Source organism: Mytilus edulis, chromosome 10, assembly GCF_963676685.1.
Source record: "Mytilus edulis chromosome 10, xbMytEdul2.2, whole genome shotgun sequence".
NCBI classification, from domain to species: Eukaryota; Metazoa; Mollusca; class Bivalvia; order Mytilida; family Mytilidae; genus Mytilus; species Mytilus edulis.
Window position 1 is genome coordinate 5,316,793 of NC_092353.1, and position 25,727 is coordinate 5,342,519.

General features: G+C 32.4%; 2 protein-coding genes across 2 annotated transcripts in view; both read left to right on the forward strand.

The window, feature by feature from the left end:
* LOC139492286 (coadhesin-like) overlaps positions 1–13,196 on the forward strand; it is a 41,682-nt gene extending 28,486 nt beyond the window's left edge. The window contains exons 4-7 of the mRNA XM_071280503.1: positions 10,567–10,737; positions 10,974–11,144; positions 12,585–12,692; positions 13,066–13,196. Of these exons, the coding sequence (XP_071136604.1) occupies positions 10,567–10,737; positions 10,974–11,144; positions 12,585–12,692; positions 13,066–13,196 (581 nt within the window). The remainder of the gene's footprint in view (positions 1–10,566; positions 10,738–10,973; positions 11,145–12,584; positions 12,693–13,065) is intronic.
* A 6,415-nt stretch (positions 13,197–19,611) lies between these two features.
* The window catches only part of LOC139493204 (fibropellin-1-like), a 31,957-nt gene continuing 25,841 nt past the window's right edge, over positions 19,612–25,727 (forward strand). The window contains exons 1-8 of the mRNA XM_071281407.1: positions 19,612–19,695; positions 20,227–20,384; positions 21,293–21,401; positions 21,656–21,826; positions 23,171–23,341; positions 23,693–23,863; positions 24,519–24,626; positions 24,930–25,043. Coding sequence (XP_071137508.1) covers positions 19,638–19,695; positions 20,227–20,384; positions 21,293–21,401; positions 21,656–21,826; positions 23,171–23,341; positions 23,693–23,863; positions 24,519–24,626; positions 24,930–25,043 — 1,060 coding nt within the window. The 5' untranslated portion in view covers positions 19,612–19,637. The remainder of the gene's footprint in view (positions 19,696–20,226; positions 20,385–21,292; positions 21,402–21,655; positions 21,827–23,170; positions 23,342–23,692; positions 23,864–24,518; positions 24,627–24,929; positions 25,044–25,727) is intronic.

The window sequence follows — 25,727 nt, forward strand, 5'->3', positions numbered from 1 at the left end:
GTATTGATGTTTCAAAAGATGTCGCTTAGATATTTAGAATATGATGTTGTATAGTTTATACGCTTTAAAAATTTACAACTGCGTAACAAAATACTTTACGTTGTAAGAGTTATCTCCCCAAACACTGTTTTTCTTGTGGCCACTACTCCTTCGCAACCGTAAAAGATTACGACAAATTTATTTTACCAAATTGCTCGTTACATCTTAAGGATTAGGATATTCATTTGGACCGAAGCTTTACGGAGACTCCATATGAGAGTTATTCCCCTTTTTCATTTGAATTAAGTGATATGCATGTCTAACTGGTAAACCATAAGTGATAGAGACCAAGGGTCTTTAGATTTGAGGTCCTTAGTAAAAAAAAATGAAAATTAGGTCAAGGTCAAAGGTCAAAGTCATATTCGAAATTTTGATTTTGGCTTATTTTCACTCATTTTCATTCATCTTATTAAATATTGACAAATTATTTTTACAAAATTTATAGTTGGGAAATGTAGTAACTTATAAATTTTGATTGAAAGGGTGCGTAGACAATAAATGGGAGTTGTCACACCTCTTATATTTAGAATTATGTGTAAAGTGATATTACTCATGAACAATACATATTAAGGAACTAGTGTCTTTTGATTTGAGATGTTTAGTCTATGACCTTGAAATTGAGGTCAAGGTCATAGGTTAATTGGACGTTCTAGATTTTGACCTTTGCTTTAAATTCATATTTATACATCATAAAGCTATAGGAACTGACATTTTCAACTGAATTTTATCATTTTCATATCAAAATAGATCCTTATTGGTTGAAAGACCTTCAATTGTTCTCTGAACAATTGGTTTTTAATTATTATTATTATTTTTTTTTTTTCTTCCGCCTAATTTTTTTTCTTGCGTAGTATTGTTGTTTAATAAGTTGTCGCTTAGATATTTAGAATATGATATCGTATAGTTTATACGCTTTAAAAATTTACAACCGCGTAACAAAATACTTTACATTGTATGAGTTAACTCCCCGAACACTGTTTTTCTTGTGGCCACTACTCCTTCGCAACCGTAAAAGATTACGACAAATTTATTTTACCAAATTGCTCGTTACTTCTTCAGGATTAGGATATTCATTTGGACGGAAGCTTTACGGAAACTCCATATGAGAGTTATTCCCCCTTTTCCATTAAATTAAGTGATATGCATTTCTAAATGGTAAACCATAAGTGATAGAGACCTAGGGTTTTTGGAATTAAGTCCCTTGGTCCAAAAAAATGAAAATAAGGTCAAGGTCATATTCTAAATTTTGATTTTGGCTTATTTTCACTTATTTTCAAATACCGTATGACATTTTGACAAATAATTTTTCATAAATTGCTAGTTGCGACATGTCTTTACTTGTATATTTTGATTGAAAGTGTGCGACGACAACAAATGGGAGTTTTTGCCCATATTACATTTAGAATTACGCGTAAAGTGATATTACTCGTTAACCAAACATATTAAAGACCTAGGGTCTTTTGATTTAAGGTCCTTGGTTTGTGAACTTGAAATTGAGGTCAAGGTCATAGGCTAATAGGACGTTCTAGATTTTGACCTTTGCTTTAAATTCATATTAATACATCACAAAGTCATAGGAACTAACATTTTAAACTGATTTTTCATATTTCAATATCAAAATAGATCTTTACTAGTGGAAAGACCTTCAATTGTTCTCTGAACAATTGGTTTTTAATTTTTTAAATTTTTTTTAAATTTTTTTATTTTTGCTTTTTCCAAAATTCCAAATTTCTGTGATTTTTATTTATTTATTCTTTATATATTTTTTTTATCTATTCAGATTTATTGATCATTCTGTATTGATAATGTTTTAGTTGGATATATTATAATTTACAATGATTTATAAATGTATATATTACAGTTAAAAAAACTAACAAATACTAACCAAACTGACTATATGTTACTTACGGTTAACGAGGCCGGGATAAGGTACCGGTATTTGATGTATCCACTAATAAATGTCAAACTATCAATAAAGTATGATGAAATTAAAAAAAAAAATATGGTCGATAGTTGCGAGAGAAAACTGTTGTTATGTAACGATGTTCCATGTATGATACTGTCTATTTCGTCTCTATAATTTTCCATTTGAACCTCACGAATTACGAATTTTTTGGATTGTTTCACAGCATCTGGTTGTTTGTATGTATCTAAATGTTCAGGTTTATCGTTATGTTGTGCTAGATTTCTAACAATTTGTTTCAATAAGGAAATTGCTCTGACTTAAGTTCTCCATTCTGCAAACTTTGAGAATCTATGTGTTCCTAATCTATGTACATTATTTTGATCTACAGTTTGTGTTTTAGCTACTTGCACATCTGGGCGAATCTCTTTGTCACTATCAGCATCAACCAACTGATGTGGACCTTTACCTAAATTTCCAAGGGACATGTTCTAAAGAAAATGCTGGTCCCTTCATCCATATACTATTCGATAACTCAGCAGGGTTAATTTCTCATGTTGCGATATCTGCCGGATCTTAAGAGACTCGAATTCGTCGCACTCGGTTTCCAACGTATACATGAAACCTATTTGACTCATTTGTCAAGTAACCTAACACTATTTTGCTGTCTGAATGAAAGTATATTTCACTTTGATCTATACCTAAATGCTCTTTGACAAGACCAGACAATTCTGCGGCAAGAACAGAGGCGCACAGTTCTAATCGAGGAATAGTATTCCCATGTGAAGGCACAACCTTCGCCTTTCCCAATAAAAAACTTACCGTTACATGGTGTGAGACAATTAATCTCAAATAAGCCACTGCACCTCCTCTTTTGAAGCATCACAAAAGATATGAACTCATTTGTTCGAAGCTTCTGTATAGGAGATTTCACTATACATACGCGGAATACAGCATTGTTTAAGATTAGGTAACGTATTAATCCACTGTTTCCATGGATGTAGGTAAATATCAGGTATTATTATACTTGAAGAGTTTTTTTCCTATATAAAATACATGAAATAGTTGTGCTATTTCCTTCTAAAGACAATTTGCCAGTTAATAGTTTCAAAGACTATTTACCCGGTGAATAGTTTCGTAAGTAGATTTCCCGAACTTTTCTTACTTTCTTTTCATTGGTCAAAAATGACGTCATTTATCATTCGCGATTCTCTGAGTTTTTCCCATAGTCATGTAAAACACTGAAATATCGAAAACAGGAAGACGACATCAGACGATCAAAACATGGCAGAAACAAGCAGATTTGCATCTTTAGAACCTGATGATCTTAGTAAAATATTGAATGACAGAGATTCGAAAAATACTAAAAACGTAATAGGAGTATCAAAAAGGATAATAGGAGATTATTTGCTAGAAAAAGACGGTTTATATCAAACTATACAAGACTTAGACCAGGCCAACACAGAAGACGTCGTCAAAACACTCCGACAATTTTATGTTGAGGTCAGAAAAACAGATGGTACATTATATGCTAAAAAATCTTTGATTACATTAAGATTTGGCTTACAAAAACATTTCGCTGAAACAAGAAAACAAGACATAATCAACAATGAAGAGTATAAAGCTGCAAATGATATGTTCAAAGCTATGATGGTGGCGATGAAAAAAGAAGGGAAGGCCAATGTCAATCACAAAGAGCCTATTTGTCCTGAAGACTTACAGAAATTATATAAACATGAACAATTTTCCCTTAAGACTCCCGAGGCATTACAGAAGAGAGTGTTTTTTGAGTATTTGTATTACTTCTGTAATAGAGGCAGAGAGAATATAAGAGATGTACAAAGGGACGATTTCGAGTTACAAAGAGATGCAAAAGGGCTGCGGTATGTCAGAGTTAAAGTTGTACGGCAAACCAAAAATCATAGAGGGGATGACTTTACAGATGTTGATGATAAAGACGGCAGGATGTATGAAATTCCAGGTAAATTATTTGTTGTTATAAATGTAATAGATAAATAGATTAAATACATGATGCTGAAACCATGTTTAAGAAGTTTACGTTGAATACATTCTATAATGAGTCTTGCACATATGAAGTTCACATACGCGTCGCCAGTAAAACTGCATTTGCGAGCGTTAAATTGGCAATTGACAGTGACACAACTACAGTACTGTTATTCCTTAATTTTACCATTGTTCACTTGACTCACTGATGAGACACATTATTTACAAGCACATATACATGTATCTTTTTCAATGAGTTACACCAGTTGACCAGAGGTCAATCAACTTAACTAACATCCTCAAACATTGGTTTTTACTGTGATTAATAATGTAACATCAGCATTGTGAGAGAGGAAATTATGGGAAATTGTAAGTTGTTTATTTCTTAAAACTGTAATTAAAAAAAATCAAAACTCTTTCAAAAATTGCAGGAACAATGTATAAAAAATCTTATAAACACACCAAAAAAAGAATTTTTCTGGTAAACTTCAATTATGTATTAAAAGTGTCTATCCTTTGTTTTCAGGAAGTGCTAATTGCCCTGTTATATCTTTCACTAAATATTTTAGTAAGCTGCATCCAGACAGGACAGAGTTTTGGCAGCGTCCAAAGCGTGCATCCAAAACTACAGAATCCGCCGATATATGGTATGACAATAGTCCAGTAGGAAAAAATACTCTTGGAAATCTAATGGCTAAAATAAGTGAAGAGTGTGATTTGTCTCATAGGTACACAAATCATTGCATACGCAGTACATGCATAACTGTCTTGGACGAAGGGGGTATTGAAACTCGACACATTATGGGACTTAGCGGCCACAAATCGGAATCAGCAGTAAAGTCCTACTGCAAGCGTCTGAGCAGTACTAAAAAACATGAAATGTCAAACATTCTAAGTGAAACTATTCAAAGTGCAACAAGTTTAAATGGTGAATTATCAGAAAAGAGAGTTAAAACTCAGGATACAACAACATCAATATGTGATAATAGCGTTGACTTACTTTCTAATGATATTGAATTTGATCAAATACTACAGGACATTTCAAGCTATGAGTCAAATCAGACAAACATTCAAAATATTATTCCTCCTTCATGTAGTTCAACAGTAGGTGTCAATAATAACTTCCGTTTCCCATTGTCTGGGTTTTCAATTCAAAACATTAACAATTCCAATATACATTTTCATTTTGAGAAGTGAGTAAATTCAGTTAGTCAGTAATTTTAGTGAGTCAATTAATGTTATTATTCGATATGTTTCTTGTTATATTTTGTTGAAAATACAGTCATTATTAAATCATACAATGCTGTTTACTATTTTATTTAAGATACCATATGAATCAGGAGACTAAATTGGTAAATATTGTCATGAATGGTCCTGGAATACTACTGTGGTTGTACTTGTACAATGTGCAAATAGTATGGTATAGATCTTCTAATTTACATTTGACAGAAGGTGTTTGAAGATTTCTTTGAAAGTTGTGTTGTTCAGTATAATAAAACACCTAATGACTGGGTGTGCGGGTAATAGCAAGTTTGTTGTCCCTTCGCATACCAACTATTGCCCTCGGCTTCGCCTCGAGCAATAGTTGGTATCTCAGGGACAACAAACTTGCTATTACCCTCACACCCAGTCAATAGGTGTATAATGGGTCATCCCATTCAGTGTGTCCTAGTGAAGTCATCATATCACGTAAGAGAGGTTTACCACGAACTGAAACAAGTGCTGTAAAGCCAATCGGATCGAACAGTGAGTTGATCGTTGATAAAACGCCACGCTTGATAAATGGCTTGATGTCATGTGCTACCTGACAGGTAAAACAGTCAGTGTTAATATCCCAAGCCATACCTAGGCTTCTTTGCAAAGGTAAACAGTCATTTTCAAATTTCAGATCTTTTTAGCCAAATCATCAATGGAAAACTTGCTTAACAAATATTTGCTATTTAAGGCTATTTTATGTAACCTAAGATTACCATCACTTGACAATGCGCTTGGTGTTCTCTTAACTAAATCAACAACTGTCTTAACATTTTGACACGACAATAGACCATCGTCCACGTAAAACTTGCGATTTACAAATTCCATCACATCTTGATCAGCAGTCTCAGCAGATTTTTGAAGTCCATAAGTTGCAACTGACGGCAGTCTTCACGATAAACGTTTGAATCCACAAGCCCGAAGCCCAATTTTACAACATTTTTAGGTGAATTCTGTTTGCTTTTAGAGACGAATTTCACAAGCCTGAAGGCAATTTTACAAGCATTGGCCGTAGGACTTGTGGTGAAGCGCGAAGACTGTGACGATGAGGGACTGTTGCCAAATACGTGAACAGTCATACGATATTCAATCAATTGTTTTTCAATGTCATTTTCAGTATGCCAAATAAAACGAAGGTTATTACGATGCTCTTCGCTGACTTTGAAATTATAAAACATCTGTTCGATGTCAGCAGTTACTGCTATAGCCTCTTTTCGAAAACAAAGCAATATCCCTAACAGGCTGTTCGTGAGGTCTGGACCCTTCAACAGAATGTTCTTTAATGAATGACCATTGCTCACTGCGGATGCATGAAATACAACTCTGATACTGCGGGGTTTTCTGGGTGATTTATCCCAAACATACAACATTCAGACAATATAGCCAATGGTGGCGCTATTTCAGCATAACCATTTTCGATGATTTTCTGCATGAATTGTATGACATGTTCTCGTTTTGTAGAATTAATTTTCAAGCTGTAATCGAAAGATTTTGCTATCTTTAAAGGTAAATGTTTGTTGTTTTCATATATTGGATGATGTTCACGGAAGGGCAATAGAGCAACCCAACAACCATCTGAATCTTTAACAAAACCTGAATCCATGATCATGAGGAATGTATCGTCTTCGATTGATGATCTAATTTTTTCATCTTTGTCAGTTGTATGGAAAATGTCGTTTCTATTAGTAATTCATTTTGACAAGGTTTAAGAAAAGTAGCACGGCCATTACTCAAAATAGATGATAGTCCGTCGGAAGGAGACGATAAATGGATGACCTGTGTTAAGAGAGAGCCATATCTCTTGCACGTTAAAGACACCCTTGTAGATTTCGAAAAAGAGTAGGCTAATGGCGCTACAAGGCAGCACTCGCACCCATAAAGTGGAAAGGGATTTATATAAGTTGCAAAACTTGTTTCCCAATCCACTATAAATAAAATATGTTTAAACTAAACTCAAAATAGTAGTTTTGTTCACATTTACTCCATCTAGAATGCCAGGCGGATGAGTTTTCCCGAGACACACTTCACCAATTATTGCCCACCCTAAAGGCAGCTTCTGTGCATATGGGAGGTTACCTTTGCCAAGACGCTGATCGAGTACATGGTGTACTGATATCAAATCTCTTCCTATCAAAAGATCAATATGTGCATGCTCACCGATTTCAGAAATGTAAGGAGCAATGTTTTCAAGATGAGGATACTAATTAGCCACATTAGGGGACGCTATTTCCTGTCTATTGGTCGGAATGTCAATACACTCTATGATAGTTTGTAAGTCAAACGCACATGACCCATCTAAAGCTTCTACCACGTAGTCCCTAGCTAAACATCCAGATGTTTGGAATTTTCCTGCACAAGACGACAATACATATCCAGTTTCAGGTTTATTATCAGAAAACAAATAAAAGAAATTGGAAGTGGCCAATGACCTGTTACTTTGGTCATCTATTAAAAAATACGTCATGCGTGATTGTTCGGGTTTTCCTTTTGGATACACTTTTACTAGCATAAGTTTTGAACATGACTTACTGGTGCCGGATGCTTGACCACATATTTGTGTGCATGCTGTGTTTACTTTTCTTGTTTCATTCTCCCCCTCGTGAGATACTAGGGGTTTGTTCTTTTTAATACTTTCTATCGGTATGTAAAGCAGAAGGGTGTTCCCGACACTGACAGACTGAACATTTAAAGACCTCTTTGCAGTCTCTTCCTACATGGCGCTTAGGCCCACAACAGCGAAAACAATTTCCTTTGCTTTTTAAGAACTCTCTTCGTTCTGAAATCGGTTTCATGCGAACTCCTCTACATTCATTCAGTAAATGACTAGTTCCATGCACAGGACATACCGAGTCTGAACTTTTAACTTTATCATTGAACGGTTTTAACAATGATGTTTGAGTACGTGCACAAGATAACTGATTTCTTGTGTTTCCATAACGATTGTTTGTTGCATTAGTAGTATGTTGTACTTTGACTTCTCGAAAATCCTCGAAGAAAAAACTGGGGTCATTTTTCATTTTTGCCATTCTTTTCAAAAACTTATATTTGGTGGCCTCTGTTGTCCATTTTTCTTGGATATTTTATGGAAGTTTTGCTATAATAATGTTTACACCAGCCGATGAGTCAAAAACACTAAAAATACTTCTATACATGTCATTCTCTTTAACTGCTTCTATTTCTGAAACTATATTAAAAAGCTCAGATAAACGTTTGTTGTCTTTATTGCCTATTTTGGCAAAGTTATTAAGTTTCCTACGCAAAGCACTTTCAACAATTTCAGGACTTCCAAATCTGTCTTGAAGTCTAGCCAAAATCCTGGCTACACCTTGAGATGGGTTTCCTGCATTAGCTGCTCGAATGCTTGTTTGTAACTTTCGGGTCCCAACCATTTAACCAAAAGGTCTATTTCTTCAGTCGGAGTAACGTTTAATTCACGCATTACATTTGTAAAACTCGCTTTCCAAGCTAAGAAATATCCAGGCGTGTAATCATATTTACAGAGCCTTGATAACAACAAGTCCTTTTTAACAATGAATTGTGTAAACTCCCTACAGGCGTCTGTCTGAGTAAACATGGCAGTAGGGATTTGATTTACTACTGCTGGTATAAACGTAGGTGCATCAACATTTAAACTTTGAGTTAGAGGCGTATTGTCATTTTGATCAGTTTGTTTTAGTATTAATTCTGCAGCACGTCTTGGGATGTCTTCTTTATTTGGCTCTGAAATAGCACAATCGTCATCAAATTCTCATTCGAGACTCTGAGTTCATATTCAGCTTTCTCTATATGGCGTTTCACACTGAGAAGTTTCATGTCTGCTTGTATGACTGTTTGTTAACGCATAAGCTCAACTTCTTCTTGTGCAAATTTTGCTCTGGTGTTTTCGGCTTCAACTTTGGCTCTTTGCCGAGAAATATGAGAACTGTTGAACATTTAGATTTTCTATCGGTTCTCTAAATGCGTCTGGTGGTTGAATGATTTCTGTTAATTGTTCAGTTTAAACTGTATTTAGTTCATCCATATCAAAGGTTTGCAAGAGACTTGCTGTTGTATCGAACTGGCAATGATACTATGTGAAGCTCTTTCACGAGAACTTTCATCACACCGTTGAGAAACCAAATAGTCGTCATATTTGCGAAAAATTTCCTCATATTCCTTTACATGTGTCATTAGTTTCTGCTTGTAAGTACAAGCTAATGTTTAAGTCATCTGGGTGTGCTCATGTATAGCTCCCAAAATCATGTCTATATATCTGTGTTGTATTCGTAGTTTTGAAGTAAACTGTCTTACATTCTCCTCGAACACTAATTGTCCTGAAGTAAGTCTCCTTGCCTCACGCAATGTTCTTTCTGAATCCATGTTTATTCTTCCCGATACCGATGTTTTTTTTTACTGTAATGTCAAAGATAAGCTGAAACCTGGGTTTCTATCTTTTATTGCAGACCTCCAGAGAGGGTAAAAAACTAAAAATTATACAAAAATGAAATATAATAAGCACAATGTTCACAATCGACTATGTTCACAAAATAATAGTACAATGATAAAAAGTGTCATAAAATTACATTCTGAATAACAAAATTATAACACGAAAAGAGTTCCATACACATACTGTTTTAAGAAAAAAACGTACGCTGAAATATATGGCTGTAATGGCGTTCCATACAAAAAATATTTTGACAAATTGACGGAGTAAAGAAGCTTAAATTGACTGAGACTTGCGTATAATAAATGCAGGAATAAAAAGAATCATCATATAAACATCGGTATGCTTAATTTAACATGTAAAATACAAAATAAGTGTGACGTGAGATATCACTCCTGAGAATCGTTCGAAATCACAATTAAATTCAAAAGGACTGACCTTAGACTTTAAATACGTATATCTGACATACAAATGAAGGTTATAAACTACAATTTAACAGAAAACTTAACCTGTTGAGGGTTGAATACCATAGAAAAGTGTGTTTGGCTTTGTCGCCGTTGCCGTTTGGCAAACATCAAAATAAAATTCGACCTAATGACGGACAGATCCGTAATTTCCGGAGTGTGACGTAACAAAAAAAACCCAAATACTATTTGACGAAGATCAATCTTTGGATAAAAAAGCAATGATTTTCCCAAATGTCGACGTCAAGAGGAGGATTATGGCTAAATTATCACTGGCGAAGATCGTTAATCCAACTTAAAACCAAATACTATTAACTGACGGAGTAGTACAACGACGAACACGGTGGTATGAGCACAACCGATAACTGATTTAAGATTTAGATTATTAAATCCTAACAATTGAAAATTATTCAAAGGGGCATATTTTTTGCCATTCACATATGGTAAACACACGTTATTTCGTATCTTAATTTTCACAGTTGACGGTCAATGGAGTGAATGGTCCAGTTATGGGTCGTGCCCAGTGACCTGTGGGAGTGGAGCTCATTCCAGATATAGAATATGCAACAATCCCTCTCCTGCCAATGGCGGTGCGTCGTGTAAAGGATTAGACACGGAGTATACTATGTGCTGGAGCGGAGAATGTCCTGGTTAGTTTTAAAAGCATGGATCATTGTTTAGTTTAGTTTCTTTTTTAACAATAATAACAAAATATCTTGAAATTTGTTTAGCGTCTTTTCTGTTGTTTCAGCCTATGGCACTTAAACCAAAATAACAAATAAGAACAAATTTTATTCCTTAAATTAGAAATTCAAATCCTCATTAAAATTTGAAATGTAAAAATAAATAGTTTATAGGGTAATATGTCATCTTTTAATATTGATAGTAAACGGCGGATTGAGTGAATGGTCAAAGTTTACTGCATGTCCAGTGACTTGCGGAGGTGGTACAAACACCCGGACAAGAGCATGTGATAATCCCACTCCTGCACATGGAGGAAATGATTGCGTGGGTGCGAGCAGTGAAAATAGAGATTGCAATACTCAGGCCTGTCCAGGTATTTTCGAAATGAAAGCATGTATTATAAAACAAAATATATACATTTATTAATATAGTATTATTATTAAATATACGAGGTAATAACATATTATTACTAGGACATGACATAAATCTCATACGAGTATTTGGGACTCGTTATTGCTAACATTCTATCACCCTGCACGTCTTTATTGATTATTACACGTTCTAACTGACTTATCTGTCTGAGAGACATTAACTCGGTCAATTTAACGGCCGTTGTTTTACATCTTTAGGTAACGTATTATTTTCATTTTGTGACCAGCTACTTAATTGATGTGAATATTGCGTAAAAGGCGATTGATGTGCACATAGAACACGCTGACGTTCCCAAACATCCCAGTTTCTTTCAGTATGATCTTACCTATCATAATAGCGATGACCTTTAGTCGTTATTTTGTGTTATTTGGTCTGTTGTGGAGGATTGTCTCATTGTCAATCATACTTCATTTTTTGAAATCTTTATTAACCTTGCCTCGTTCTGTGTATGCATGTCCTAAGTCGGGAGCAATTAAGACGTTGCCTGTGGTTGCTGTCGGTTTCTGTTTGTTTTCACTAAATGTTTTAGCATTATTTAGATCTTTTTTTTTCTTTCTCTTAAATGTTTTATAAATGTCATGATGGAACCTTCTATAAATAACTATACGGTAATTACGTTAAATACTCACCTTATTTCGACTCTGTTAGTTAGCTATGTTTGTTTCATTTGCAATAAAAAATTCCGATCTAAAGTATTATCAAGCTAAACATGACCAACGACCGGATTTGGGTGTGCATTGTTTGCGATCCTGTTTCGCATGTATCATTCTGCAAAATATATATGTACTCTTCATCATATATTTATATCATCATCTTATAATTTAGTTTTGTGATATTACAACATACTAAAAATGTTAGATATCAACTTTAAGATAGCAAAATATACTTCTTTAAATAATGTCTGTTATGTTGTATAATGAGGAAAAAAATGCTTAAACATAATAAATCTTTAATTTTTTTTTACTAAAACTGAAAGTGGAAAATAGATTGAAAAAAATTACCATTGCAGCTGTAATGTATTTTGACATATTTACCTGTAAATCAGTCCATCAGTGCCGCTGTAAAATCAACGTTTAATTTCGATAGTTAGAAAAGATTAAACTTTTTGCGCATATACCTATGTGTTCGGTATTTTCGTTAATCCTGTTTCTGTGTGTGTTTTTTTTTCATAATGTCTGATGTTATAGATACAAATATCCTAATCCAAAATTAATAATTTGCAAGTAAGAAACACATAGAAAAGAATTTAGAATTACAGGAATGCAGGCTTCCAAATTAAAAACTGAAAAGTTTGAATTAAAATTAGCTACATACTAATCATTTAAAAATCACGTTGTTCGACAATAGGAACTTTGTCTTTTGGTATATTGCTTTATTTCAGATTATTGCGGATCCATACCTTGTGAAAACGGGGCGTCATGTGAAAATATTCACTACGGCTATAAGTGCACTTGTATTGAAGGATTCCAAGGAAACAACTGTGAAATAGGTGAGTTTTATTTATCTAATTTTAAAGAAATCTGTAGAACAATAATATGAATGGAGACCGTCCTTTATGTTAGCTATTCCACAAATTATTTTAACTTGGAATGAGTTTTGATTTTGAAATGAAGCATTGATCATAATTGTTTTCTTTGTGGATCTAAAAAAAAGTATTTGTGATTTACAGAATTTTAACACGTTTATATTTAAAAGATATGTTTTATGATACGTGAGTTTTGTCATGAGATTTACAAGAGAACTAAACAAAGTATTACTGTCATCTGTTCACCGACATGTAAATGAAATGTCGCCTTAAGATGGCCGCTTAATAATCTTTAAAGTATGTTAATCAAGCAATGCACGATCCACTTTTATTACAGATATTGATGATTGTATCTCTGTTGACTGTCTTCATGGTGGAAACTGTATAGATAAAGTTAATGCTTACAGGTGTGAATGTAATCCAGGATACGCTGGTCACCATTGTGAACTAGGTAAAAAAAATGATTAACCATGATTCTATTTGCTAAATGAAACAATTATTATAAGACTTTTTTTTTCAAATATGTCTGTGGTAAATCAAAGATAAATCAATGAGATATGAACTTCAATAAGATATGTATAAGCTAAATAGTTATAGTGTATCTAGTCAGACAATCAAGTTCACGTTTGCATTTTTTACGAAACCTTCATTTTCCCTCTTTATATTACCAAATTTTCAATTCGTTTTGAGTAGAGTAATTGTATTCATATCTCGTTCTGAGAATAAATGTTCTGTACATACACCTGTTTAAAGACATTATATACACTTATTGTCTTTCGCATAGCCATGTTCCATAAAGTCAAATACTCCCTGAAAGTCCTGAATATGTACATTGCATACTTAGTGTGTGGTCGTTGTCAATGTGGTTTATAAAAGAGGGACGAAAGATACCAAAGGGACAGTCAAACTCATAAATCTAAAATAAACTGACAATACCATGGCTAAAAATGAAAAAGACAAACAGACAAACAATAGTACACATGACACAGAAAACTAAAGAATAAACAACACGAACCCCACCAAAAACTAGGGGTAATCTCAGGTGCTCCGGAAGGGTAAGCAGACCCTGCTCCACATGTGGCACCCGTCGTGTTGCTTATGTGATAACAAATCCGGTAAAAAGTCTAATTCGGTAGGTCACATTTATGAAAGGGAAGGGGATTGTAGTTACGACGTAAGGAACATCTCTGATATCATTTGTGTAACGGTTATTCCATAACGGTCAACCAACTCGTGATGTCGTCCGTAACATTTACGAAGGGATGATTTCAACTTCACCATTTGGAACTCTTGGTTTAATAGCTTCCTCGTTTTCGTAAGTGTTTCTCGTTTTTCGGGTTATTTTTTAAAGATAAAAAGTAAGTTTTTCTGCAAAATTTGTTTTACACCAATAGCTTGATAATACTTTAGATATAAATGATTTATTGCAAATGAAACAAAAATAGCTAACTAACAGAGTCGAAATAAGGTGAATTGTTAACAACATTGGTCAAATCCTATACCGTATAGTAATTTATAGAAGGTTCCAACATGACATTTATAAAACATTTGAGAGAAAAAAAAACTATTAGTGTAAAACAAATTTAACTATAATTTAAACTTTGTACTTTTGTTTTCTTGGCTTTCGAACTTTTTTCATCATAGCGTCACTGTTTAGTCTTGTATGGACGAAACGCGCGCCTGGCTTATTAAATTTAAACTTGGCAACATTTGTTAGCTATTATGCGTGTGTTTCTCTGTCCTTAATGTTCCCCCATATATTTGTATTGTAGTCCTATCATGTAATGTTGTCATTTTAATGTTACATTTAACATTGCCATAATAGCGGGAGGTTTGGCATGCCACACAACCAGATTCAAATTGTCCTGTACCAATCACTGTTAAATTATAGTTCGTCTCTGTGTGTGTTACATTTCAATGTTGTTTTCTGTTGTGTCGTAGTTCTATCATATTTGATGTGTTGCCCTCAGTTTAAGTTTGTAACCCGGATTTTTGTTCTCAATCAATTTATGAATTTCGAACAGCGGTATACTACTGTTTAAATACTACCTTAATTTGGGAAATTTTATCGCTCGCTATTTAGTGTGTGCTAAGGCTGTGTTTTCTTATTGGCACTCATGCCACGACTTTTTATTTATATACAAAAAAATTGTATAATAGGCATTGCATACATATATCGTCATTTGTAGAGTAAATTAAAAATCACATCAAGAATTGGTACTGAATACATTTACTCTCATTCAAATATTGTTTGAATCGAGCTTTTGTGTACACAAGTTGTCATGTATTGTATGCACAAATCGTTCTTAGTATCGGCTTTGTATACACAAATAATGATAACAATACTGCTTGTTTTTAAAATGATTCTACATATATGTTTTACATGGATAAATAAAATCGTCTTGTGTTCTATGCATTGCATACACGATTCATGTAAGTAAATAATGTACATCAAACTTTTTCCGTTTGCCAATTATCATTTTTGCCATTCCTTTCTCCAAAATAATGTCTTTTTCGCCTATAACAATATTTTAACGCCACTGTCAATTTTTGAACCGCCACTGTTTCCTCTCAGGTATTGATATAATCGTCAATAAGATTTTGTGTGTGTATATACGAATTAAAGATCATATTGTTCAGGTCAGTTGATTGTTGTCTACTAAAATTGATACTCGTTTATTGTTATCATGTTCGTTATAATCTTTCAGTTGGTTCGTGTTTTCATGCCGTTGTCTGTCATATATTACTATTCGATATTAGTTTTCCACATTTGAGAAGACTTTTGGTAATTAAATAGAAAAGAAAGAATATGTATTTATATAAATTTACGACACAAATCCGTTGATGAACAGCAAAATCCACAAAACGAAAAAGAATAATGTTTTTTTTTCTCTCTCTCTTAAAGTCTGTGAGGCCTTCAACACGGACCGAAAGACTTTCACCATGCTGACCTCATTGCAAATTTAAGATAACCCCTAGTACCGGTCTTTGGAAACTGACGATATGTGAATTGAAGAATTAAGCAATGCAGAAGTATCTATAAAATAAATCTGGCAAAGAAAACAAACATGTTCTGTCGTGACTATCATAATGAACCGATAAAAATATACAAACATTTAGACAACCACGGGGCGAATCGAGATTAATGTTATATAACTTCGCAGGTTACAAAGCATATAGTGCAATAATGTAGTTTTTTTTAATATTATTGTTTGATGCCCTTATAAATGATAGTCTCATTGACAATCGTATCATATATACTTATATGTATACATTATGTGTATTGTTTACACAAACGCGTTCTGATAATTCGCGTTTTGTTCACTGCTAGTGCCTGAATGCCTTGGACGAACATGGAGGTTGAATCGGTTTTTTCAAGTTTTCATTGTTTATCAACCAGCTCTGAAATATATACGCCAGTCCATTAGAACTTTTGGGGCTTTAATGTAAAAAAGGTATGTATTTATCTATAGAATTCAGAAACTGTCACGGTATCATTAATAGATTTAAAAATTGTATCGGAGAAATTTTCAGTTAAAACATCAAGTATGTAAATTACGCATGAACTCTTGTCCTGTTCATATCCCCCAACAAATGTTCATATAAATAAATATTAATGATATGCAATAGCGAAGTTGTGATTTGTGGTCAGTTAATTTTATACCTATGAGTTAGAATGTTCCTCTGGTATATTTCGCCTCTCTTCCTCAATAAATATCCCGTTCGTTGATTGTTTTTTTTTCAATTTACAAATATTGATTAATGAATTTGCAACAAAACCAAAACATGTTATAATATAAATACACTTGCCTTGATAATTTACATTCGTTTTGTCTTCTGATAAAGTCATGAAAGAAGAACATTTTCTCTGCGTTCAAAATCGTTTTGTTTGAACAAGTCTTTGTTTTCTTACTATAATAAACTTACAGTAAACTCAATTTATCATTTTAAGAAAATTAACCCAAAATATTAGGGGTATTTCAGGTGAAAATAAGCAGACTTGTTCAATAATATACTGTAGTGTAACATAAATATAAACAACTACTGGAGGAATTCCTGGTTCCTCTGTTCTCTTTATAGAGGGGAGATTTACGGGAGGTAACAGGAACCTACAATCGCAAAGCACAGTTGACATATGCTATATACTATAGCGGTATTAGATTCGGCAAGAACTTGTTAGATATTGGTTATATTATTTATATGGTAAATCAAAGAGCCTGGAATATTGTAAATCTAGACATAGAAAATAGCCTACATTATATAAATTATAAATAAAGTTGAGGCTTTATGTCATACAGGCTAACTGTTTTGACTTCGTTATTTTAATAGTATAAATTTGTATCTGTACGACTTAGAAGGTAGTTGTTCAATATTAATGAAATGAATGAATAGATGAGTTATAATTCTGAATGTAAACTTTCCTGTTACTTCCGATTTGGTGTAATGTATTCTCACCATGAATAATTCATTTTGGCTGCTGGAACCCAGTTATGATCAAATAGAATAATATGGTTGTTTAAGGTGGTTACGTGTTAACATGATGGGTCTATAAACAACTGTCAAACAAGCTTTAAAACAAAGTTTAGGCCAGCATTTGTTTAGGGAAATACATGTTCCAGGTCAAGAAAAAAGCATTTGGTTTCGATTCGTTCTGTGGTAGTTACTGTTTGATTTTGTCAATTATTATGGACTTCCTTTTTTTGGAAATAGGTTTGGAGTTTGGTTTTTTATAGTTTTTCTTTACTTTTTATAATTTCTAGTTTTTTATCGTCTTTTGACTTTGTTATAATTAAATACCTCAAATATGTCTTGCTTTAGGTTTGTTTCTCAAAGTAAAGTTGAACTTGAACATCAACAAGGAAACCAGTGAAAGAATACATTTCAATGGCATATTCAACATATCTGACGGTCAACATTTGTTCCCTTTAAGATAAGTAGGCTACTTTAAGTTGCTTAAATCAATACCAACATGTGCTACCTTTTTAGATATTTGCTCAAATTCCTATTAGTGGTCGTATTTTTCCTCCCGACAGAAATGCATATTTTGTTTTGTTTTAAAAGATAAACACAAGCTGTTTTTGTTAAATATTTATAAGTTCTCTTTTATATACGTATCCTATGAATTTATAAAATATTTTGTTTAGAAATAACTAAAATTTATCAAATGTTTATGAATGTAGTTACGTTTTTTGCTACTGTATACATGGCATTTATCAAATTAAAAAAAAATTGCATCATTGACTTTTTCATGAAATTTAGTACAAATGATCTTCTAACGTAATCAAAGCGAATGCCATAGGAGGGGCTCATGAGCTTGCGTTAAAAGTTAAATCAGTTTGAATGATTGAAATCAGTCGAAAGATGCATCTTTTCCCGAAATGTCACATCTTGACGTCTCAAAAATAACATTTTACGTTAGCAACATCATAACCTACCCTGTACCTGTATCATATGCCCTTAAATAAAAAAGATGATTTCAATTCAAATGGTATACACTTTCGAATTTTACAAAAACCCATGATCAACATATGAGGTTTATATCTTATAAGTAACTAATGTATCTCGGACTTGTATACTGATAGTAATGTAAAGATTAAAAGACTGTCTTATGTTTTTTTTGTAAAATTGCCTATTACTTTCCCTTTATCTAACCTTCATATAATAGTGCAAATAGTTGAGCGTACACAAGAACTTGTAAAAATATTGCATGCTTAAAACTAATAAATAAGGGAACACATAATTGCAATCTTTCAATCATTAAGCCCTTTTGTACCTGCTGGAATATTTGATTCATAATGGGTCTTCAAGTAATAGAAAGGGTTATATATATGCATTAATTAAAAAAAAAGAAATTGCCATTTCTTATTAGAAAAAAAGAACAAAAACAACAACAAATTTAAAAAATGCGTCTAATTGTACAAAACAAAACAAAACAAAATAAATAAGTTGACTTGACACTTTAATTTGAGTTATGCTTTTTGCATTAGAATTAGGTCAGTTTACAAAAGGTCTTTTTTTTTGGCTATTCACAAAGTATTTCGAACAATACACATAAGTACAAATGAAAACACCATTTTCGTAAAAAAAAAAACTTCCGATCAATCCACTTGATTTCGTTGACGTAAGTAGTTTGCTTTTACACACTTCTTCCATATTTGATTTTACTTTTTTCATATTCATATTTTATCTGTTAAACATTTCAGAAGATAAAAATATTTCTAAAGTATGTTTTAATATAATGATATTTTTTTTATCAACTATGAAAATTATAGTGTTTGCAAGTTTACTATTCAGAACTGGTACTAACCGTTTACAGTGTGCGAGTCAAACGTTTCATTGTAAGACCTGCTAAACGTTAAACATGAAGAAGAAATGCATGTTTCCATTAGCTGATGTTGTCGCTGCATATATTCTGCTATAAAAATATCGATACATCAATGAAATATACAAACTTTAAAAAAACGTTCTTGATTTTAATATACTGAAAGTGTCAGACAAAATCATCCCAATTCGCGTTGATAAATTGCTAACATATACAATTTTAGTAATAGTTTTAGAAATGAATATTATCACCAGTATCGTTCTGCTTCCTGAATTCAGAACTAACGCAACCATGCTACAATTTTGATGGTTCAAAGCATTTGCATTATTTTAGCACGAGTTGATGGCTACACGGAGGAATGCAAATTGCTGTCTGAACAAAAAAAAAAGAAACAGTTGTTCATTATTAAATAGTGCAAAAAATAAAAACATCATCTTATCGTTGTATCTTTTATGTTTCCTCTGGCAAAATAAAATTGTTTAACAAAAATATATGCAATTTGATTTCATTAGATATGGGACGTTTTTTTTTTTATTGAATAACAAATAATTTTTATAATACCTTAGATGAAAACAGACTGAATTTTGATGGAGTGTCTTACTTATATTCTGGGATTTTCACTTCTGGTGCAAGTTATTGCAAAAGGTAAGCTTATCGGAGTCATAACAAATTAATAAAACGTGTAGGATATGAGCTGCAACGGGTATAAATCGAACTTGTGCAAATAGAAGTCAATACATCTGTTAACCTGTTTCGGATTTTAAAATGTGTAAGGAAAGTGTGTAACTGTTTGTAAATCGAGTTTTTATAATACCACTACCAAACAAACCAAAATTCCTCTTTTATTTGGTAATTAAATGTTCCAAAATAAATCAATGTTGTATACATTTACATGTTTACTAGCGGTTGCATAAGGTCGATTTCTGTGACGAAGCTCATACGATATAAACACTTTATGATATTTTTGCTCTCATATTGATCATTCAATATCAATTTAGATTGTTATCCGTGTATACATCTTGTTACGATAAATTTTGATTTATAAATTAATGATTTAATTGTATACGATAATGGCCTATTTTAACAATTTCAACACTATTGAAATATAAGATAAACTTGTGTTATTTTTTAATACATTTTCTTATTTTGATACGCCAAAACACTCTAATTTTACAGATATTTTTCTTAACGAAGACATTTCCCTTAGTAAAAAGGCAGCCACAAAATTTTTAGTTCGTCGTAAGAGAGGCTGGTGGACGAACGCGGCTGAAGAATGTAGAGAAGGTTGTTCCTGGGAGGAATGTGAGGAGAATTCGTCATCGAGAGAAGGAGGCGTTAGTATATTAAGATGAATAGGATAAATAAAATCCTTAGTATTAAACTTCTGTAAAATGTAAAAGCTTAAAAATGTTTGTAATCTTTGGTCTAGTTTTCAGAGAAAACACATCATAAGATATATCCTACTATAAGACTTTTAATTGGAATAACAAAAGAATGTTAACCAAAAGAATAATAAGTTAGTGCTTCTGCGAGTGGTTTCAGCGCATTTGTATCCAATAAAGTCCTAACTTTAATTTACTGTTATAAAATAATAAATCAAAATCAAAACAAATACCGGTAATGTAAGTTAGTATGTGTTAATTCATTTGCGTTGCTATAAGATTTCACAGTCACAGTCAATTCAAATTTTTAAATCTGTGTGTCTAGTTAACTTTTACAACTGTTTTGTTTCTTGGTTCTTTGCATATATTAACAATTTGCGTATATGTGTGCAAAAAATGTAAAAAATAAGTTGTAAAATGTTATAAGTATTTTGGATCAACAAAACCGCTGAACATTATTTTTTTTGTCATACACAAGTTCGTTCATTGAAATCAAAAACATAAAAAAGATACTTAGGACATTAAAGACACGGGCAATGATATAGGCAATGCACTGTTATATTTTCAGTATTAATATTTTGAATGCAACTGAAAATACTACGATTTAAATAAAAAATGCACTTTAAATTTACCATTTGTTAACGGACGTTCTGAACTTTTCCTTAGAGTTCTGTATATTTTCTTTCTGTTTGCACACATATACGCAAATTGTTAATATGTTCAAAGAACCAAGAAACAAAACAGAAAAAGCGATTATAAAAAGGTATTGTTTGAATTTCATTTTCGTAATTTAACTTGGATGAACAAATATTATACAAAATTCTGTACAATTTATGATCAATACTTTATATTTATTTTAGAGAGAAATCATGAAACAATACAAATGCAGATCGTATACTTGTTCCTCAGGATGTACAAATACCAATTCTAACTACGGACATATCAATTATCTCACTGTTGGATGTATCGGTAAGACACATGGACATATTGTGTGTAGTTGAATTGTTGAGTAGGCATTGCAATTATCTGGATAGAAAATGTCGTAAAAATCATATTTGATTTTTTTTTGACGAAATTGTAAAACATCCTTTAAAATGTCAATGAGTATTTTTTTTTTTAAAACATTTTCAATTTATATTTGGTAATGAATAAATGACAAACTGTTTAATTGAACTAAACATCTATGTGAGAGAAAAAAAATCATGTTAAAATTTTTTTTTCAGTTCACGGAGGATGGTCTTCATGGGGAAGTTGGTCTTCTTGTACAAAATCATGTGGAAGTGGAACTAGGTATCATACACGATCGTGTAGTAATCCTAGTCCGAAAAATGGTGGAAATTACTGCTCTGGTAGCACATCGGCCTACGCCTCCTGCAATACACATGCCTGTCCAAGTAAGTATTTGAGTTACTAGACAGATTTAACTGATTATTTACTGTTAAAGTTGATCATATCAACAGTTGATCGTAATAACATACGTAATCATTCTGACATATATTTATATATAAAGAATAATACATGACAAAATCCGTATCATATGCCGTATCATCCCGAGATACCAATATCAGCCAGAGGGCCTTTAGGCCCGAGGGAAGATATTGGTCGAGGGTGATACGTCACGTGATACGGATTTTGCTATGTTTTATACGCTTTATCATATATTTCAACAGGAGAAAACTGCTTTCTGATCCCTAGCACCTGGTTTACCTTTAGTTCTACTTTTGTCTTGTTTAAAAAGCGTTAAAAGAATTGCCCAATTACCTTTTCTGAAGCACCTGGGTTACCTTACAATTTGCGTATTGTTTTTAAAAAAATGTTTTGTTAATTATATTTTTTTGTGTGTTTTGTATGGTATTTCATTGAGTCCTTTTTTTAGTTGCATTTCTTGTGTCAGAAATATGAAAATTGACTTTTGTGACGTCACATTCCAAACAATGACGGCATTCAATAAATTGCGCCACACCCGAATGACCGTTCATTAAGAACCCATTTTGAGGGGGAAAAATTCTGAAGAAGCTTGGATAAACTAAAACAGAGTTAATGTAAACCCCAAAAAACAACAAAATTAGTAGGGGTGTGATAAAGGGTGCGATAAAGGTGAGGGGTGTGATAAGGGTATGATAAAGGGTGCGCATCAAAGATTTGCGGTATGGATTAAACAGCAGGCCATTTATCAAATATTCAAAACTACTGTATATACTACTAAATGTATGATAAAAAACAATTAAGATCTTTATGAGAGAAAGAGAGTCTTATTAATTATTTTTATTTTTTCTCTTGTTTTTTTATTTATTCTGTTACCATGTTGCATCATAATGTTTTACATAAAGTATCACTCTTTAAGAAATGATTTTGACATAGTATAATAAAGCGTTATTGGTACTTCAATTTTGCTATTTTACCTTTTTCTTCAAAACCAAGTCTTAAAATGAAACATAAACATAAATTGATATTGAGGAGACATACAGAAGGATATAATTTGAAAAGTTGGAATATGTGAATATATAGATTGTATGCAATTTCCAATAACCTTAGACATGGCGGAATTGGAAAATTTGAATAATTATGCAAAATGTTTTGAAAAAAATAAAAAGTCCCTTGGCGACAAAAATAACACGCTAAATATCACTTACTAGTACTCTGTTCTGGTATATGTTTATTAATTGTAGAGTAAAGACGTTTCATTAACAATTATATCATTTGAAAAAAAAATGCATTTTAACTTTTCTATTATGTAGTTAATGGAGGTTGGTCATCATATGGAAGTTATGGATCTTGCTCTAAAAGTTGTGGAACTGGCTATAAATATAGCTACAGATACTGCAATAATCCATCACCAGCTCATGGCGGGAAGTCTTGTTCTGGTAGTTCTGTCACAAGTAGTACCTGTAACACTCAGGCATGTCCAGGTATAATGCTTTGTGTCACATAATAAGAAACAATATGTGATATTATTTTGTAAAGTTTTTTAACAAATTGAAAATTACATAAGTTCTTTAAGTAAAAAGTATTTCAGTTTGTGTAAATTCTTTCTATGAACTACGATAAATTTATTTATATAATATATAAAAATACCTATACGTAACTACATTAAGCAATATAAATGCAAAACACGAAAAAAGCTTTGATAATATTTTCGGTGAAAAACGTGTTGTAAAAGTATATATACATGTTTATCTTATTGTTTGTTGTCATGTTTTTTCGTTGATTTGGATATCTTCATCAATAAGTATCCTTAATGGCTGACATTTTTTTGACAGTCAATGGAATATGGAGCGAATGGTCTAAGTATAGTGCATGTCCAGTGACTTGTGGAGGTGGTACAAATACCCGGACAAGAGCATGCGACAATCCAGCTCCTGCTCACGGAGGAAAAGATTGTGATGGTACCACAAGTGAAAAAGGAGCATGTAATACTCTAGCCTGTCCAAGTATGTATTTCAAATGCCTCCATAAATGTTTCCGATAGTATATCTAAATAGGAACATTATTTTCTTCATTAAAGAAAGTTCGCTGCTCAGTTTCAAAATAAATAGTATACCATAACACAATTATATATTGATAGGGGATTAATTGAGGAACCAAAATAGCAAAACAAAAATGTAGGGGTAAATGTGTTTGTTTTTAAGATATTCGCCATTAGTATAATGTTCTCTCTTGAGTTTACATAGCTTTATAATTGACCAGTTAAAATTCTCAAAATCTATTAAAAAAATTAATTAGATTTAAAATATACATGTGAAAGATTTATAAAAAGAAAAATGGGGCTCCTTTGGAGGGTCCCTGGGCAAATGTTTTAAGGCATTCAAATGGATAAAACGAGATGATTTCGAAAATATGACTTAATTCCGAAACATGACGAGCTAACATCCTTAAGCAATTTACTGTGAGATAATGTAGGAGTCATTTTGATATTAATTTTTGTTTAAACTAGTTTTATTATTAAAAAAAACCCTTTTACAATTAAAAATCATTGATAAAATTCAATCCTGGTATCTATATATAATGATTTTATTTAAACTTTATAAATGATGTTTACAATACATTTTGATCTTGATCGTTTTCAACATAGATATCTGATTGCAGATTACTGCGGGACTGGTCCTTGTCGAAATGGAGCAGCCTGTGCGAATATTCACTATGGTTACCAGTGCACATGTTTGATAGGATTCGAAGGCACTAATTGTGAAACAAGTAAGCTTAAGTTGTCTAGATTAAATTTTGTCATACATAAAATGAGTGGCAGTCAAACGATGTTAAGAATAAAGTAACATACAACTTTGTCTGAAATAGTTGAATCATATAATTTTTTCATAAGAAAAGTATTTTGTAAAACTATATCATTTAAGTAATTTCACCATATGAACTAACAGAGAAACTGCTCTTATCCATTCGTTAAATGTGTTTGAGGTTTTGATTATGCAATTCGATTAGTACTTTCCGTTAAGGAATTTACTATTTTTGTGATTTTACTTTTTTTGTTGATTATCGTTTCAGATATCGATGATTGTGTCTCTGTTGATTGTCAACACGGCGGGAGGTGTATAGATAAAGTGAATGCTTACAGTTGTGAATGTGTTCCAGGATACGCTGGTCGTCATTGTGAACTAGGTATATATATAAACTATATCTTAAACACTTTCAACTAACTATAATTCCATGTGCAACTTATAATTATATAAAAATCAGACAATCAAGTTCTCGGTTTTTCAATTTCGTGTTATTGAAAAGTCAATTTGAAAAGCAGCAATATGACATTGTATTACGATAATATAATGTTTCTGAAGTAAATGTAGACATGCGTATATTATACGCTAAATATTTTAGACCGAATTGTTCTGCGTGATCGATTTTGTTATTACGACTATCGGCATTGTTTTGTTGACGTTGTATTTCATGACGACCAAAGTCTCTAGAAATGTAAGGAGGTACGTATACTTTAGAAATCATTAGTCAAGCTTTCTCATACATCTCTTTCTACTAACTATATTGGAAGTTTGGATGTGTACTTATTGTTATTTTAGTCTTTGACATATGATTTGTTATAGTCGTTATTTACTTTGAAATAACTTTCAGTGACTACTTTGACTATAAGATCAGTTCTCGTTGTTGAAGGCCCTATGATGACTTAAAGTTGTTAACGACTGGTTTAATAAATTATAATCTTGGTACATTTCATAACTGTTAACCTCTATACCACATCTTCCTTTTTCATACTCATGGTTGTTTTAACAACTTTTTAATGTAATGATGCTTTCGTTTTTACAGCATTTTAAATGTGAAGTTATACATATT